The 19873-nt window shown below is 32.5% G+C and overlaps 2 protein-coding genes across 4 annotated transcripts in view; one reads left to right on the forward strand and one right to left on the reverse strand.

Moving 5' to 3' along the window:
* Positions 1–19873, forward strand: part of LOC134692172 (uncharacterized) — a 34683-nt gene that overhangs the window by 9192 nt on the left and 5618 nt on the right. For 2 of the 3 annotated variants that reach the window (XM_063552620.1, XM_063552622.1), the window contains exons 2-3: positions 8171–8723; positions 19229–19384. In XM_063552620.1, the coding sequence (XP_063408690.1) occupies positions 8432–8723; positions 19229–19384 (448 nt within the window). In that variant the 5' untranslated portion in view covers positions 8171–8431. Of the gene's footprint in view, positions 1–7043; positions 7176–8170; positions 8724–19228; positions 19385–19873 lie in introns of all 3 variants that reach the window. The other variant, XM_063552621.1, reaches the window with a different exon arrangement.
* LOC134692492 (uncharacterized) lies at positions 1186–4804 on the reverse strand. The gene is made up of 2 exons (XM_063552947.1): positions 4778–4804; positions 1186–1743 (listed from the first exon to the last, which is right to left on the reverse strand). Exons 1-2 carry the CDS (start codon positions 4802–4804, stop codon positions 1186–1188), a joined length of 585 nt encoding a protein of 194 aa, XP_063409017.1.

Raw genomic sequence — 19873 nt, forward strand, 5'->3', positions numbered from 1 at the left:
AAGCAGAGCAAAAGGCCATTATAAAAAGAAAGAAAGAAATTTCTGCTTTGAGACAGCACTGGGTGGAAACGACATGAACTGCAGAAGCATTTTTGCCCCCCACACCAGGAATTTATGTAATTCCTAAACTGGTCAAAAGAAGTCATGAGTCTAGCCTCATTAGGAAGTGAGTTCCATACTTGTTCTGCCTCAAATCTAAAAGATCTTTTACCATAACTGGAGGTTCTAGGTCTAGGTACCTCAGCAGTGTTTACATACCTGAAATTATATGAATTGTTTTATATTACAGCTAAATCTTGAATAAATAAAGGACATTTTTTATTAATTATTTTAAAGGTCTCCAAGGCAATTGAGCGCATTCTACGAGTTTTTAATGATGGAAGGTTCGAAATCTGCAGGAGTGTTTCGTATGAGCTCAGATAGTCTTCATAAATAAATCGAAGCGCTCGTTCTTGTATTTTTTCTATTTTTCTAGTATTTTGTTCCCCACAGAAATGCCAAGTCAAAGGGCAGTAACTAAAATTAGACATAATAAAAGAGTAGTAAATTGTAAGCTTACTCAGTTTGTTTAGATGTTTCCCAATTCTTTTCAAAACATTTACTATTGCCTTGCAGCCTTTTTACAAATATTTGAAATGTGTAAATTAAAGTTTAATTTAAAATCAATCGTAACTCCGAGTAGTTTAACCTCATCCTCACATGATATAGAAATACCATTTAAATCAAACACAATCTTTTTATCATGTGTTTTTCTGCCAAGAGAGATAGCTTGAAATTTCTCTGGGTTGGCCTGCATTTTATTGAAAGAAAACCACTGTATTAAATAATTGCTGTCTTCCTCAAGAGCAGAAATTACATCTTGTAAGGAATTTCCAGACTTTGACAAAGTATTGTCAACAGCATAGTTATATAAAGAACATTTTTTTACAAAAAGGAACAAATCGTTAATAAAAATTTAAATAGGATGGGTCCAAGGATAGAACCTTGTGGTACTCCTTTAAATATGTCAAGCATACCACTTAAATTTTGGTTTACTTTCACACATTGTTTTCTTTTTGTTAAATGACTATATAACATATCAAGTGAGGATTTGGATAGACCATAAGCATTTAGCTTCAGTAGCAGTAAGTCATGGGGGAGACAGTCAAATGCTTTTGACAAGTCCATAAGGATAGCTGCAAGGTATTAATTTTGATCTAAGGCTAATTTCCAATCTTCAATCACTCTTAATAAAGTTGACAGACATCCAAAACCAGATCTAAAAGCTGTCAAAAAAGGACTGAAGATTTTATCAAAGTACTGTACTAATTGTACTTCTATGGCATTTTTAGAAATAGCCGGTAAAACACTTACCGGTCTATAATTTCCTTTTTCTAAAACACTATTCTTTTTGTGAATAGGTGCAACTTGAGCTTCCTTAAGACGGTCAGATAAGGTCGGTGATGATAATGACAAATTAACAATATCAGTAAGAGGTTTTACAATAGCAGGTTTAGCAAAATGCAGTAATTTAGGTGAGATGCCATCTATACCAGTGGCTTTTTTAACATTAATTTTACGTATACGTTTCTCAACAAAGTCTAGATCAATAGGGGAAAAGGTAAAATTGTTTTGATCAAGATCAGGAATATTATCTTTAATGGCCAAAATACTCGGGTGATCATCATTAACCTTTATTTGACTGCTTCCTATATTCTTTGCAACATTTACAAAATAATCATTAAATATCTCACACACCTCCTCCTGTTTTGTAATTAAAACATTATTTTCTTAGAGGACAGTTTCCTTTTGGTACATACATTTCCCTTATTTGTAAGAAAAGGTTTCACTGTTGGCCAGAAATCTTTCGACTTCGGGCCTCCAGCACACCTCTCTACAAAATATTGGTTGATGGATTTATTTTTTAGTTTTGTAACATAGTTGCGTTGCCGCCTATATGTCTCCCAGTTCTTACTACCACTGTAGAAAGTGCGAGTTTCAGGTTAAATGTTTTGGTCAGGTAATTTTTGATGAAGTTGAAATCCAATCAACTTGAAACTTAGTACACATGTTCCCTATGGTATTATCCTTCTAATCTTAGTGCCAAATTAGATTTTTTTTTACCTAATTTACGGTCCATTAAGAATGTAAAATGATAGTGCGAGTGGGGCATCGGTATACTTTGGACACAAAAAAAGTCATTCTTGTTTCTCTACTTTTTCATACTTTGCCCTAACTCTAATCCTTATCTAAAATAAAATCAGATACTTTTTTGAAAAATGGTCCGATCTGAATTTCTTAATATACATTTCGTCTTTAACATGTATGAACTATGTGCCACTGGACGTTAATAACAAAATAGTTGATCTAAATATTGCATGCCGTCTCTGCGTCGTAAAAACTTCAAAATGTATTCTACAAAATATAACAAAAATACAAGATTTGTTTTAGAAGAGGTGGTATGATTGCAAAATAAATGAGACCACTTTGTACTGTAAAACCAAATGACGTAGAAGTAAGCAATTTTTGAATTTTGAATTTGTATATTTTTTTTTTTAATTTTTGAATAGATGCTGTTTAAAAAGTTGTATATGGGCGAATATGTTTAACAAAAATGACCGTCAATAGTTTTCGCTATTCTCTTATGAACTTACAAGATGTCATTTAAGTTATCATTTACAACCTTTAATTAATCACCAAACATCATGATGGGCATGGGGGAGTATCCCGAGATACAGGGATATTACTTTGGCTGTTCCATCTAATAACACAAAAAGGGTCGTTGGTGTTTGGTACTTAGTTACACTCTCGTCTTTTATTCAACATTTGCCTCGACGCAGTTGAAATATATACCAATTTTACTTTTGCTTGGCCTTATTAACCCGAGGTATTCTACTATTGTATGCATTAATAACAGAACTAAAATTGTATTCTTTAATTACACTGCATCGATTGATTACGAATATTCTGAAATGGAAATGATAATCTATTTCATCTGAGAGACGCAGTGCTATTAAGTAATTAGTATGGAGTTTAAATTCTGTAGATACCTAGGGGGTAAACAAAAATAAGTCCAAAATCAATTTTCAAACTTCCGTTTTCCTGACAGGTCCGGTAATGGAAAATAAAAGTTTTCTTGGTCTCTAAAACGCTTTAAGCTTCCGAACATTAGTCTAGAAGATTACTTCCGAAATATCTAAATTTGATTTTCTTTAATGCTGGTTTTGTCAGGAAAATGTCTTCAGTAATTTTCTCCACGATTATTATAGTTTTATTAAATTTCGCTCGATCTAGCTTCATTTAGATGCCGGTAATTAGTGGCTGCATTATGGGTGTTTATTGAATACAAACGATGGTGACATTGGTATATATATCAAATTTATATACCAAGTGAAAAGAACAGGGTTCTTATAAAACAATCTTCAAGCGGCTGAGGAAATCACTGTAGATTAAACCGGTAAAAGGGTGGATAACACCACCATGACCACTTTCCTTAAATTAACCTTGAAACTTGGAATCGCGCACGGGACTAGGGACACTTGGTTGCTTTTCCTTGTATCCAATCCGGTTTCGAAGTTTGTTGTTTTGTCCAAAGCTTCTTTGTATAACTAAAAGACATTAAAATTAGGCATACTGCAGGGAATAACGAGTAGAGCAAACATTAAAAGACAGGTGTTCATGGTTTAAACCTTGAACACATAAGGTACTCTAACATAATTTGTGTGTGGCATTTTAGAATAGTCCCTGATAACTGTGTCATTTTCAATGAACTCCCCTCGGATGTGCGATTGAATGTCGGGTAAAGTGTGCGATGTCAAGTAAGGTGTAAACGTTCGTTGATAGAAAGAGATAAAATAAAAATCGCAACATGAACCTTTCATTTATAGTTTTGATCAGAATTGACACGTGACCTGCTGTCGTATATCTTACCACGATCTTAGACTGTTTCTCCGCAGAGAAATAATCACAACTTTAATGATCGTCTCATTATTTCAATATCAGAAGGAAATTACGTTTTAAATTTGACACTTTTCAAATTTTCCTTCGTTTATTTGGAAACTAATTTTTGTTCGTCACACGCAACGGAACTTGGTGCCAATTTCGCCGTTCCATTATGCAATTTTTCATGTAATTAGAGACACGCCAACCACCGCTGTTTTCAATCAAGCTGTGGTAATATCTTGTAACGTTGACAATAACTATGGGTTTTACACGATGATTGAATTTTGAACCGAAGCCGATAATTTGATGAACAAATAACGCTATTTCACGACAACAGATTAAATCTGTCAGAATCACTGCATTAAATCATTACCAGAGTTATAACGAAATAAATGTTCCTTTTATCGGTGCTACTGAAACCGTGAATAAGTTGATGATTTCATTTTGTAAAAGCCTGTCCATCGATTCTTTGGAATGAAATCTTTCTTTTTATCAGAATACAATTTGTTTCAATTTGAGAGTCTTAAACTATGTTATGGAATTGTTTAATATCTTTTCTATGGCGTCCGCCTGATTCCTAAGTGGTTTCTATAGTGTTTCATTGATACAAGTTATATTAATAGATTTGTTGCATTTATTAAAAGGACTATTGTTCCGTGTAATCCAAGTATTGAAGTGGAAACAGATGCAATAATTTCTTATCAATGCTTAATCTATTGATGGATTATGTACGAAAAACCAAGAGACTATACGACAGTGTTAACGATTTCAAGCAGTGATTCAATACAATAAATGCAGAGTTAAAACCTGTTAAAATGATTGAATACAGAGTTAATTAATCGTAGATTAGTTTTACGCCTGTGAGTCTGGCTTCCAGTTGCATTGTTAACATAGGTTAACACCAATTTGATTAAAGAACAGCTCCTGTGTCTCAGTTTTGCTGTCACAGATCTAATAACACTCTGGTCTACTTTCTGTGTATATAACTTTCGTGACCCTCTTGTTTTGTCGATTTAAAAAACAACCTTCAAAAAGATGAAAGCTGAAATTTCATTGGCTGATGTATTAATTATTCGAACAGGAAGTAAAACGGAGTGCTGTCAGATCATTGTCAGCAAATCTTAAGCACATCATATGTATTTCAATCGGAAAATTTATCTCATTAAAACGAAGTGATGAAGAAAAGTTAACCTTTGACTCGTCCTTTCGCTCTATCTGTCTTAAAAGTTAATTCTTTCTATAAACTAACACTGGTACGAACATAAAACACGAGGAGAGACAAAACAATGTTAAAGACATAAATTTACTTATATATCATTGCAATAAGATATATCAGAATACCGTGAAAGAGACCTTATCTGTAGAAAAGGATATGTCGAAGAAACAAATACACGACTTCACCAGTACCACCCCCCCCCAAAAAAAAAAAAAATAATAATACCAAAACAAAACAAAAACTAGCTATAGGTCTAAAATGTATCTACACTGATTGATCCTCTAAATATCGCCCAGGTCGTGTTCTCAGTCTACACTCTCGTGCAATACGAGGTCTTATTAGAGGACTGCTTCCAATCATGTCTGGTCTGCCTTTGACAAGCTACTGTACCAAACTATGTTCTGTACCTTTGATATATTCACAAAAACTAAGATGAAGTACCCAATATTTAATTGACATTTCTACAAAGGTAAACAGGCGTTTGATATCTGGGCATATTTAAATAGGATGGACGTATGAAACCATTAACGATGTCAAAACTTGCAGAATTGTTTTTATACATGTCAGAAAAAGGAAGAAAATAATTCAGGCCCTTTTCCGTGTGATACGTATAGATTATTACATGGCATTTTTCATATCAGACCCAGGCTCGAGGGCTAATATCATGAACGAGGGCCGATAAAGGGTCTGATATGAAAAATGACATGTAATTATCTTTTGATCATAAAATTATTATACTTCAGCAGAAGAAATACAGACAAGAACTATTTAAATTTAATTTTGTTTGCCTTTGCACTTTCAGATAATATTTCCAAGCAACCAACAAAAATGTTAACTTTAATTGTTTTGTTTGCCTTTGCACTTTTAGATAACATTTACAAGCAACCAAAAAATATGTTAACTTTAATTGTTTTTATTGATATTACAAGCAATCTTGTCACAACAATTATCAAGTTTCCTTAATAATATTGTAACCCTTTTTAAGTCTTTCAAAGCAAATTTTACTTAATTAATTTTTGCTCCGCAACCATTTTGTGAAAAGTCTTATCACTTGCCGTTTCCTGCGTTCTGTTGTCGTTTTCAAACAAATTTCCGGAAATGCACGAAGTTGCATGTGATAAACGTCACGGAAATTAACGAGAGGGCATGTGATAACATTCTGGAAGCAGTCAATAAAGGTACCTTTATCAGCCCGCTATGGAAATTCTAATAGGAATCTGGTTAATAAACCTAGTAATCCTTTCATAGCCTTTTGATATTTTCAAATCTTATTGAACTGTAAAATTTCAGTAATATTTTATACAAGTATATGATAAATGTATATATATATAAGGGGGGACCGGGGTGAGGGTGGGGGTTTTGGGGTGTAAAAACACCAAGAAGTTAAAACATTGAGTTACAATGGAGAATAATTATACAGTTTCGTATGTTGGAGAGAGAGTTGTTCAGTGGCGGATCCAGAACTTTTCATAAAAAGGAGGGAGGGATGCTGACTGACTAAAAAGAGGGGCTCCAGTCATGCATCAGTGATTCCCTATTTAATCAACCAAATTGTTCCTACGAAAGGGGGGTCGGGCCGGCCCGGGCACTAAGGCCCCCATGGATCTGCCTATTTTGTTGTTGTTGTCAAATTCACGCAGGTGACAAGTCACGGTTTATTTATTACTGTATTATGAAATGAATTACAAATTTCTTAATTGATATCGGGTACAAACGACTTATTTTGCATAATCGAACATAATGCATGAGTAATGGACCGGAGGAAGTGAGGGTTTTCTATAAAATTGTAATTACCACACTGTAACTGAATTGAATTATAAACTAGTTGGTAAACATCATCACATAAAAGATAATAAAAAAGGGGAACGCTTCAAGCAATTCTTTAATTAAAATCACATCTTTTCAGGTGCAACCACTTTATCTCTACACCCACTAGATTTAACAATGGAGTCATTCTATGTGTAATGTTCTTAATGTTCATTCCAAACAGTTTACGTTTATACAAGGAATTTCCAAATCTCGTACCCCGGGTACACAGGTAATTTTTAACCGAAATTACATCTAACTTGTAACGTTCGAGCGAACAAAAAAGTCATAAATTTTATCTCGAGTCAAAGGCATGTTATTAAACTGAAATTCTATTCTGTATTTTGTAACTATTACGAGATCCATATGTCATTCGAGGACAGTGGGTTAAATGGGTTAAGTCTGTCCTTAACAAAAGGGAAATTGATGAAAATGGTGACTACGTAAAAAATATATCATTAATTTTATCTATACATACTATGTATACTAGTATGTTTATAAATCTCACTATATTTATCTTCCATGCAAAGAATGCTTTTGAGGTGGCATTGGCAAAATTATTAAGTCAAGTTTAAACTAGGTTTAAAATAGGCTGAATTTTCCCGTTTTTCTATGTTACATGCATATTGTTCGTGCGCTCAATTTTGGGTGAGTTTGAGTGAGGTTGAAAAGTTACATGGCTACTGCTAATAATTATATTCATTTATTCAATATTTATTTGGAACATATAATACTTGGGTGAATTTCATACGTAGACTTGTAATAAAAGGGTTATAATATATATTTTTTTTATAATGCACCAATGAATTGATACATAATAATATTTGTAAATAGACGAGATAACAACTCTTGACGTTTGTTTATTAGTAAAAAACCAACTTAATGAATACACCTATTTCATTTTGAATTATGTATTCTCATGCATGGTGAATGTGCTTACCCACAAATAGAAATGTACTACAATATAAAACACGACTACCGATATAGTGTACTACACTTAAGCCTTTAGTATAAGTACTTTTACACTCTTTTTTTTATCTCCTTTGTTTTATCACCGTCATGCCACCTACCTGAGGTAAAAACGTTTTAATATAGCCTCAGATTTTAGCTCGATAGGCTACTTATTGTAGCTCAGTAACTAAGTTATCTATATTTTATAAATCCATTATAGTGTCGCCTATAATAAATGTTTTAACATCATTAAATTGCTATTTTCTCTTTTGACAGTATTTCACTCTAAGGGCATCACGACAGCTGAGAGAAAAGTGTGTGTATTGACAGGTCACGTGACTTCATCATACAGATGACAAATTTGGCGATAAACGAGTCCGTTTAAATATTTGGTAAACATTGGCAGATAAACGAGGATCTCAATATTTGTGTGTGAATTATTAAACAATGTGGACTTTAAAAGATGTAAAATATGAAATTTAAATCTACGAGAGATTAACTTTTTATCTCTATTTTATTTTCATATTTAATACGAAAATGGCTGAATGTGAAAAACCCAAGAATAAAACTATGGGGAAGATTACACGAATTTTAGGAAGAATTTCAAGGATATTCTTTTATGTGCAACCCTTTGTGTGTCTGACCGCTACTGTACTACAGACTGTTGGATTCTCTACAAATGCCTGGGCCATACACAAAAACAACTCTAACAATAGACTAACAGCGTTTGGACTCTGGTCCACGACAATTTGCTATGAATTGGACTGTATAACAAGGAGCCATTATGACGAATATAAAGATAATATCGCAAAAGGCTTTTCTCACAGAGGTATGTATAACAATTGTATATGATACTTTCGTATTTTTAGAAAAAAGGGGGGAGACAGATATTTTCTAGAGAGATTTCAAGTTAATAATTTCATTGCATGGTTGGATAGAGGTAAGTAAATATTCATTAAGAAGACATTAGTGTTTATATATATTTACACATTCGCAACTATTTAAATAATGCATGCACGATTTTATACCTTATTTCATTTTTTTTGTAAACTCTTATATTAAAGTTAAAAAATATATAGAGTTTACATGTTGTACTGTTAAATTAATCGTCCTTAATCAGAACGATAGTTGTATGTGTGAGTGTATGCGAGTGGGAGAGAAAGGCTTTTTTATTTTTATTATGTGACTACATGCTTGTTATGAGCCTTATGATTAGGAAAGGAAATAAAAAAAATATCTTTATCTTTATCTTTATCTTATAGAGTAATATTTTATGTAAAACGAGGACGTACTATGTCCAAGTTTGATATAAAAAAATATCCTAATTGAAGTAACGTCCCAAATTGTTGGTGCAGGGGAGTCGGTTTTACAACAAAAAAATCGACCAAGATTTATCGCAAGTATATTGAATTGTTCATGACTTGTAATCAATCTTAGTCGATTTTTTTGGGGTGTGAAACCGACTCCCGTGGCTCATAAATACATTATTTCATGACGAAAGATTATAAGACAAGACATGCACCCTTAATATTTTACCTTAGCTCGACAAAAAATGTTGAATCACAAACCCCCCCAAAAAAAACAATTTTTACACTGATGATTTTCAAACATATATAATGAAAAACCTTTTTTATTTAATATACTATACCGTTTTAAATGTTTTTTTTTCTATAAAAATACCATTAGCAGTGACATATAAATATTGTTTGTATCAATTTCAAAACGGGAAGAAATTAGTAAATGTTGACAAATTTCTGTGAATCAAACAATGAGATGACTGCTGTTTTGACAAAGTTTTGACAAAGTTTTGACGTTGTTTATATAATATACACTGCCCCATCATGTATATTTCATAACCCGTTCCTGGTTAATTGAATATGGTCATGATAAGGGGTGGTATGTACAAAGCTCCAACACGTTCGTGGGAAAACATATAGCGAAGAATTTGTTTAATGGGATGTCAACTTCAAATTGATTGAAGAGTTTTGAATTTAGAAATTAGCCGCACATTAATCACCAAAAAAAACCTATACACGTGCGTGTATTTTCCGTATGATTAACAATTTTTGCAGCATTCTCCTTTTCATGTTTTATTCTGGTTGAAGGTCAAACACCACTCAATATTTTTTCAACAAATTTTATAGATAGTGGCTCCGTTAGGAGACATTTTTACAGAACTATGAAATTTGATATCCAAACGTTAAAATGCACCCCTGTAAGAAAGTAAGTAAGTAAGTAATGACTTTATTTAAAGAGGGTGACTCAATTAGCTTTCGCTAATCTGGAAAGCTTTAGAAAAGGCAACGACCATTAATCTTTTCAACGGTCGAGAAGGTGTGGGCGAGTTAAGTTGTTTGATTCCAAATTTCGTGAAGAAAATAGTTTGTTTCAGAATGAAAGGAAATTGGAAGATTTATTGCATCTGAAAACAAAATCATAGTCAGCGTACACAAAATTATAAACCTCTCGTACATGGAGAGTGTCACGCCCCCTGCATTTTAGTGTACCCTTGCAATAACTCTTGTCTTTTGGGTTCTATGAATTGTCTGATACAAGGCTGACTGCCTATACCCATTTGAAACCTACCCTTATCCGCTTTTCCCTTGGACACATATATATATATAGATTTTTCTAGTGTATTTAAGTCGTCCTTTGGCTCAGATCCTACTTAATAGATTTTTTACATTTCAGTTCCTGCCTTGAATATTTTTCATGATACTTTTTTGTAGCAGACGTTTAGATCATCAAGCAACCGGTTTTCTGCCACTTCAGTGTAATACATATTTTTGCTATAAAAAAACCATTATACCTGCTATTATTAAGTCTGTAAATTCTCGTGGTCTTTTAGACCTGCTGTGTGGGTCGTCGCTAGTCCCCCTCCCCACCCCGACCCCAGAAAAGACCGTCAACCGTCACATCAATCGTGGAGAAGTATTTAGTCTTGATTCATTGTTTTTAAATTCGTCAATATAAAAATAGTTCCAGCTACTTTAACCTACATGCTCTAGCTTCACTGAACAATTATACTATCTAATGCATCATATTTCATAACAGATGCAGATACGTGTATTGTTTCTCCAATTCTTCAAATTAATTTGCCAAATTGGTATAAAATTCTAGGTTTGAAATCATCTATATATTTGAATTAGTAACCTTATATCTCTGAAGTTTACCATCATTAATTTAATTTAAAATTTTAATTTAAACATCCTGTCTTTTGAAACTGTTTTTCTTTTTTAAATGTTAAATGAACTGGACTGAGAGCTTTAACACGTATAAGCCATCTGTCCACCCTTTATAAAGACAGGAAACAATATAGCATTGATCTTAAATGGTCAATACATGGCCATTGTGGTCAAATTTCATGTAGCTTAGTCATTAGACATTCAGACAGTTTTGTTGTGTATTAAAGGAATTTGTCGCTATTATTCAGTACTAAAATTATCAACTCGAAAATCGCATCATATGACAGCTTTGTCTTTTTCTTGTGTATTGGTATTTTTTTGAAGTTTGACTACAGACAGCTCAACATGGCAAAAACAGGAAATATTTAATTTACACGAAATTTGAGATCCAAAAAAATAAACGAATACACATCCTGAGATATATTGTTAAAAAAAACCTTTCAAATTGTCTTCCTTTATTGCTATTTTTTTACAAATTCGCCACAACAAAAAGCCATTCATTTTTAAAATGGGCATATATATGACCTACATTTTTTACTTCCGACCAACTTTACTTTTCCAACCTGTTAAAAGCTCTTTGTGTTGGTTATTCTCAGCTTAATAGACGCCCTACTTTTACAAAAAATGCAGACGTTCTTAATGCATTTTGTCACCTTATTTAAATCGTATTTGTTAACATTTTACACATAATGTAGAAAATGAGGCATGCAAAATTCACCAGCTGTGCATGGTAAATAATCTGAATAAAATGCATTGTTTACTGACAAAAATAATATTTCTCATTTTTCACCGCATATTTGTATTAATGTATAAATTGTCACATTTAACCCCAGGGCTTAAGCCAATACACAAACATGATAATGTTCTGACCTCAATAGTTTGATTGAATATATTAATATTTGTTTTGTCGAGACATTTCCAAGGTGATATTTTTCCTTTAATAATACATTTTCTGAAGAAATGTTATGGTTAAATGAACGTCAAAATATTTCATAATTGTGTTTATTCAAAAAGGCGAACTAATAAAAGGCGTACATTCGTTTTATTGGGAAAAGTATCTCTGATCTAATTGTACATCACAGATAACAAATATGTAGTTTTATTGAATAAATCTGAAATTACAATTCTAAGTTTAAGTAGCAAGTACAATTCTGCTCAAGTCATTTTACCAGTAGGAAGTTTAGGAAACTTTCAAGTCCTGTAAAGTAACCCCTTTCTCTGGTGCGTTGATAAAATCCAGTTTTATGTTTGTGGTAGATGCTGTATGTGCTATTGGTAAAGTCTACTGTATTATTTAAACTGTTTGTCATTTCTCAAATATAATTGCAGATAAAGACTATATTGTCATCCCCTTTCCGTAAAACGTTAACTTGAAAAGATTGAACTCGTTCACAAGTATTCTTCAAAATTTTGTTCATAAATTAGGATGGTACATGTGCAAAGCATCATATTTCTAAATGGAGGCGTAAATTTAAAAGCTTCCCCCCTCTGAAAAGATGAAATAAAATAAATAAATATATTTTTTTCTATTGATATTGAACAATTCGAAAAGCAATCGTTCTGATCATGCATGTGATATTTGCCACTGGACGTTAAGCAACCAACAATCAATTAGAAAAATCTGTCAACGTAGCATTTTTAAGATTTTTATAATGCAAGTATGAATATAAATTATCTTTAAAATGCAATAGATTTAGGTATGACAGTTATAAGGTCGACCCTGCTGCTGAAAAAAACAGGGGGAAATTGGTCCCATATTTTGGGAGAAATATTGATATAAGTCTACTTATAAAGAACCTCAAGGTTTTTTTTTTCATTCGAAATGACAATGTTCTAAATATACCAGTAACGGCTCAAATATTAATAAATCTCGTGATGTCCATAGACAATAAAAACAAGCCTAATTGAATAACATCAAAAAGATTTTTATATTTTGAAGCTAGTATTGTACCATTTATTAGCCCTCAATACGATCGTTTTAGATGATGTCTTTGAAAATATTGGTTCCTCTGGCATCACAGTAGAGACATTGTTTGGCCAGAATCTTTTATGATTCAGTAATATGGATCTATTAAATGTTATTATTAATAATATCACAAAAGAAACAGCTAATCATATATCAACTATTATGTTTTAATGGTACAGGAGAGGAATTCGGAGAAACGTGTATAATGATGCTCGTGTGTTGATTAACTTAAAAGATATACATACTTATAAATACGATAACTGGGCAGTCTTAGTCAATTATGATAATACTATCGATGACGACGACGATATTGACGGTAACGACGATGATGAAAATTATCAATTCTTTATATAAGACTCACACACTGAGTCTGAATTTTTAATATGTTTAGTTCACAAGCAAACAGTTTACAAGAACATATAACATAATACTCACACATATTCTGACTCCGGATTCGACTGGTATTTGCTCTGGGTTTAAAAGAACCCACAACGACAACTTGGATACATTAAACTGGGGTTCAAGGACCCTCAAAGCTAAGTTTGGACTATATATACAGGATGCCCATTTAGCTGTTTGCTTTCGAATAAAAGTATTGTAGTTGCCTTCACCCAAAGATTTGAGAGACCTCCCGCATTTAATACTGTTTGACCTCTATTCAACAGGATGCAGGGCACCCAAGCAGTTTGTCATTTCATTTTTTGTTCAAACGCTGGATTTTATGGTTTGATGTTTAAAGGACCTTTAAATTGATGACACTTTCGTGTTAACCTGAACATGTAGCACCTGTTTGTTAAAAATATGTGTTTTTAAATTACCAATTAAATCAGATAGTTATGATAATTTTGTCTTTTTGCTATTTAAAAAAAAATTCGGTAGGATTGAACTAGTCATTTAATGGCGAGTATGGTTAAATAGGTTCAATTTATGAAAAATCAACAAACAATTTCAATGTTGACTCACCATCTTTTGTTATATCAGATTAATACTGAAACTGGGTTAAAAAGTACCTTCAGCAACAAAATTTGGACCACGTCAAAACTCTATATTTGATAACTTTAAACTCGGGTACAAAAGGCCCAAAGCAAAGTATGGACTAGAAATATAGGATTTCCATTCCGGACCGAAGATTCTTTTAACTGATAATTCTCTAAAGTTGACGTCATAGCATCTGAAGCAAATGTGTGATTGATGAGTTGGATTAAAATAATTATATTCGACAACTTCTTTTTTCAGATATAAGTATTTTTTTACCATTTCAGTTCTTTTTCTAAAACACAACCTCCTGTTTTTTTAACATTTTTTGTGACCATTTAAAAAAAATATTTTAGGAATGGATTTGGGTTTAAGTTGAGAATTTCTATTTAGCTTATTGTTCTATTTTTATTAAGTTCACAAAACCTGTCATAATCTGTAAGATTTGAAACTTTAAAGAATAAAACCCTGTTTAACCGGATTTTTGTGACAAAAATGTCGTTTATTAAATTGGGGATGCTCGGCGGGCGGGCGGTCGGTCGGGCGGGCGGCAATCAAATGTTGTCCGTGCATTAACTCAAGAACCGTTCAACCAAAGCTTTTAAAATTTTAATATGTTGTTACTGAAAACTAAATGAAGGTCAAGTTCAATAATGGCTATTTTGACTTATACCGTTCTGGAGTTATGGTTCTTGAAAGATTGAAAAATGGCGTTTCCAGTCGTGTCCGTGCATTTACGCATGAACAGTTCTACCAAAGCTTCCCAAATTTTAATATGTTGTTACTGGTGACAAAATGGAGGTCAAGTTCAATAATGACGATTTTGACTTTTACCGTTCAGGAGTTATGGTTCTTGAAGCAGTGAAAAAGCTATGTGAATTTAGTTTTTCATCCTTCATTGAACTTTTGATGTCGTCCCTAACAATGAACTATTTAAAATTACGGACGATCCTCTATGAGGGTCTGTCTAATGGGGACACGGTTTGCAGAATAAGGAATAATTGACACAACGAGCAATATCAGGGACAAACACACAAAGAATAGAGGCAAAACATTACTTAAAAAAAATCATGTACAGAAAAATGAACTAAAAAGGTAGAGAAAAGAGTTAAATAGACACAAAAAAAAGAAAAAAAGAAAGAAAATTGGCAAAATCAATTTAAGAAAACAGAAATAAAGGACCCCCAATCTAGATCCATCCTTAAGACAACCATACATGCTGAACAATACATGCTTTATAAAAGTACAAATATGTAACTAGACCTTCAGGCCTAGATGAGGTCATGTTAAATCAACAACAATTCTATAAATCCAAACTCACTCATCAATGAACAACGACATTAAAGCTATTGGATTATCATTATGGCATCACAATTTAAATATTTATTTACTTTTCCCTCGTGGAATTTAGATTTTATCGCATAGATTGTTTACTTTAACCTCGATGATGAGAATATATGAATTTTAATATTATTTACCATAGTGGGTGTCACAGATTTTTTTCCATATATGGGACATATATCCTGGTTCTTGCTGTTAATATAGACATCTTTAAAGAAATTGATTTGAAATTTACATGTCAGAATTCTTGGATTTGATGAATAGAAAACTAAAAATTCAAAATGAGACGCATGAAGACAAAATCGTATGATTTGAAACATCAAACACATATTTTTTTTTGGGGGGGGGGGGGGACACCAAGCTTTATTTTTATGTCATCCAGCACTGTTCTGATATAAATTAAAGGCAAATAAAAAGAAAGTCGCAACTAGCAGTACTTTTACCTGCTTATGTACCAAAAAACCCTATCATATCATAAAACTGTCAAAAAACTGGAAATTTCCACATTTCCCCTATATACCTTAATATATATATTAAGTATATATTAAGGTATATAGGGGGGAAATTCAGAGACAAGTGCCTGTGCAAATTTTATATGTAAACACAAACCACTTTCCCTCAAATAAAATCATTATCAGCTAAGACCGGAAAAGATGGTTAAGTTTGAAAGTATGCATGCTTCTGAGGTCACACTAGACTGTTTAGCGTATGCAAAGACACAAATCAGGTATTGATACCAAAACTTTATCATTCCAATCTCAGATTCCTATTTGTCGAAACTGGAAATTTCACCTGGAAAAACAAACCACATTTCCTCAAATAACATCAGGATCAATTTAGATCGTAAAAAGATAGTTTTACAGCCTAAATTATGCATGTTTACCTTGGCAACCCATTATTATCATCAACCCATATCAGAAAGGTTGCTTCCTTTTGTCATTCGACCATCACGAAAAATAGATGTTGAAATTGATTACGATTTCCATTACACAAATGATGCGATGTGGAAAGCTGATTTGAAAAAAGATGCAATAGAAAAATAAACATTTTAATTCCGGTGTATATGCTAATTGTTATCGAATCACACGCAAGATTTCAATCAAAAAGTTTCTATTATTCAATAAAGAACAAAGATTAATCGCGGAAAAATAGTATTATTCCCTTATTTATCATGCAACGTAGAAGGAAAAAAAAGGAAGAATTTTCCTTTTAGAAAATCTCTTTTCTTGTACAATATTTGATGTCGGTTAGATGGAAATTTTAGAATTTTAATGCTATAGACATTTTGAATGATGCGTTGTGATCGAAGACTTTTTTTCAACGCTCACCTTCGTCTTTTAGAAATCTTTTTATATAGCAAGCTTTCGAAAATCTATTGAATTACAGCCTTTTGAAAAAATCGGGTGTCTGTAATCTTTTTGGAAACGTGTTATCTTACACGAATGTCCATTCTTGCCTCATAGGTTTTTGAAAAAATGTTTTGTTTTGTTCCTGCTGGAAATCAGCCTTTTGGAATATAAATAAAATTATAGCTTGGAGATATTTACGTAAGGAAACAATGAAAGTACATGTAGGTGTCCAGACAGTCCAAGGTACTTCTGATAATAGATTTAAGACCAGATTTAATCCACCATTTTCTAAATAATGCCAAAATATGATATTGTTATCCATGCATTCGTTTGATGTGTTTCGGCTTTAGATTTGCTTGGATTAAGGACTTTTCGTTTTGAATTTTCCTGGGAGTACGTTTTTTTGTTGTTATTATACTCTTTGATTCTGCTACTAATTCTCCTCGAACTACTTCATCCACTACTGCTTCAGTCCTGAGCACTCAAAGTTGTCACTGTTACTGCTCTGATACATTTAGCACGTATACCACTTTCACTATTATAACTACAGCCATAAATACCTATTGTTGCTTATACTATTGCTTCTTCTTTTAATATTGTGCTACTTCTACCACCACTACAACTAAATATACAAATTATAATAAATCAGGAACTTAGTATTGATTATTTTGTAAAGAAAATGCATTTTAAAATTAGTACGAACCAAAAGTGGGAAAAAAACCCGAAACAATTTAGAATCGTTTTGCTATAAACAGATTTTTAACATATAAAATACATTTTGTTTTTTAAAGTGCTGCATTATAATATTTTATTGATAATATATTACTTAAATTTCCATATAAAAGTAATACTAGATCTTTAATTTTAAGACCGGCTGGCAAATACAAGTTTATAGTCAGTATAAATTAAGGGTCCAATACTATAGTTCTCAGATGACAAAATTGGTTCTCCTACAAATTTTACAAAGATTTTCTACAAAGACGAAACTTTTGTCCATGAATCTTTCGAATCGATTCGAGTGTGGTGTCAACTATTTCAGAAAAACATCGCCTTTAAAACAGCAATTTGTGAAATTATACGATACTTTATCAGCTATTGTATTTCTAATTAAATGTTTGCCGCTGTTATTGCCTTAGTTTCGTGTCCTTCCGATTAAAAGATAAAATTTCGCCTTTGAGGTATTCATCATACCGTTTTCATAACTAGGAATATAATATCCGATCGTGACCGGTTGAAACTAAGTAATTTCCGGTGAAAAATAATAGTCTTCAATTTCTAAAACACAGTTTCCTGTTTCTTCTTTCATTCTCATCTAACATGACATTAACATTGATTTTTCTGGTAGAAAATTCAAAAATAGTATTTTGCTTCTACTGCAAGTTCTTTTGAAAGTGTCGGTTTTTTGTGGTGGATTTTCAAGTGAGTCACGTGATAGTCATTTATTCAAATACTTGTTTTATTTTTATTCAAATCCCTAAATTAATGTGAAAAATTAAGACAAACAAAAAAATAATTATGATTGAGAATGGAACAGGGAATGTGTCAAAGAGACAAGTTGAACAACCAAATCAACGAGCAGAAAACGGCCGAAGTATACCAGTTGGTCTTCAAGACAGCGAACGAGAAAATCCCGCACCCGGAGGCGGGTTTCGGCTGGCCCCGCATAACACTTATATATTCTATATATATAGTTCTTTTAGCGAAAGAAAAGACGTCACACTAAACTTGTTAACATATTAAAGGACCAAAATTTAAAAATATAAAAATATCATACCAGATTATTAAACGTATGCCAAAGGCTCCCGGTAAAATTTAGGCATATTACTGAGTACATGTGTTGTAGAATTACTTCAATTTAGGTCGTCAGCAGCTTGACTTGATCTATCAAAAACCTAATGGTTGCCGATAATTTTAATTTCATAATGTGGCAATTAAACTCAAACTTTTTCGTCACAACTCTCTCAAGTAGTAATAATTCAAATTTACTTCCTTTTTTGGCACGGTCAGTTTAATAGTGATGAATTGTGCTCCTTGTTGGATCTGTAACACCATTAATTGATTCTCGTTTTTATATAATTTGAATGACGATTTGGTATATAACTTGCTGGAAAACCGATCATTCATGCATGGTTTGCCAAAAAATTGTGTTTTTTTTCTCTTATAAACCTTTTTGACACACTTATTGAAATAGAAAAAAATAGTCAAACAATTCAGATAGCTCTTGAAAACAAAGACAAATTTTAAGTAAGATCACAAAAATACTGAACTCCGAGGAAAATTCAAAACTGAAAGTTCCTAATTAAATGGCAAAAACAAAAAAGTCAAAAACAAATCAAACGAATGGACAACAACTGTCATATTCCAGACTTGGTATGGACATTTACAAATGTAGAACAATGGTGAATTGAACCTGGTTTTATAGCGCTTAACCTCTCACTTGTCGCTTCAAAACAGACGAAGAAATTAGATTTAAAACACACAAATAATTGTGATGAATAAAAATTTCTTATTTTTTCAGAGGTTATGTACTCGCTGCAGCTCGGACATGAAGTTACAACAACACTTGCCTTGATATTTGCTGCACTTTGCTTTATTCTCGCAATCATATACAATTTCTGTAAATGTGGAAAACGACAGCTTGAAATAGGAATGGTAGTTACTTCGTTAATATCTGGTAAGTTATGAATGGGAGAAAACAATTGCCAAATAGAAGTCGGAGTTGGTGAAATTATGAGCAAAAAGCGAAATTAAATTTTACGTTGGCGTATTTAAACATGTGAAATGTTATACTGGCATTTTATTCAGTAAGCACAGCATTTGTTTACAAATTTTGTCTGAGACTAGTCCTAAGTTAGGTATAGATAAGACGATCTCGAGACACATAATTAGGACGAAAATACGATATGTCTTTATAATTAAGAGAGCTTCGAGAACAGGGCTTAGGACAGGACGTGTCATAAGATGGTCTTATATGACACGTCCTAAAACTAAGATTGCTTCGGGGACACATGTACATAGTTATTGTGAAAATGACAAATTACAGAAAATACGAGTGTCCATGTGCTCTGAAGCTGGTAATATTAAGTTTTAGAAAAAATAGAACCAACCAAAAATCTCGAAATACATTTGTAAGGCGAATATTTCTCACAATAACTAGATTATA

The sequence above is a fragment of the Mytilus trossulus genome, chromosome 12, assembly GCF_036588685.1.
Source record: "Mytilus trossulus isolate FHL-02 chromosome 12, PNRI_Mtr1.1.1.hap1, whole genome shotgun sequence".
Lineage (NCBI taxonomy): Eukaryota > Metazoa > Mollusca > Bivalvia > Mytilida > Mytilidae > Mytilus > Mytilus trossulus.

Bases quoted from the DNA above. Each gene is read 5' to 3' on its own strand.
- LOC134692492 (XM_063552947.1), bottom strand. From the start codon at position 4,804: ATGCAACTGGAAGCCAGACTCACAGGC. The intron at 1,744-4,777 runs GTAAAACTAATC...ATTACAAAACAG, and splicing joins TGGAAGCCAGACTCACAGGC to GAGGAGGTGTGTGAGATATT.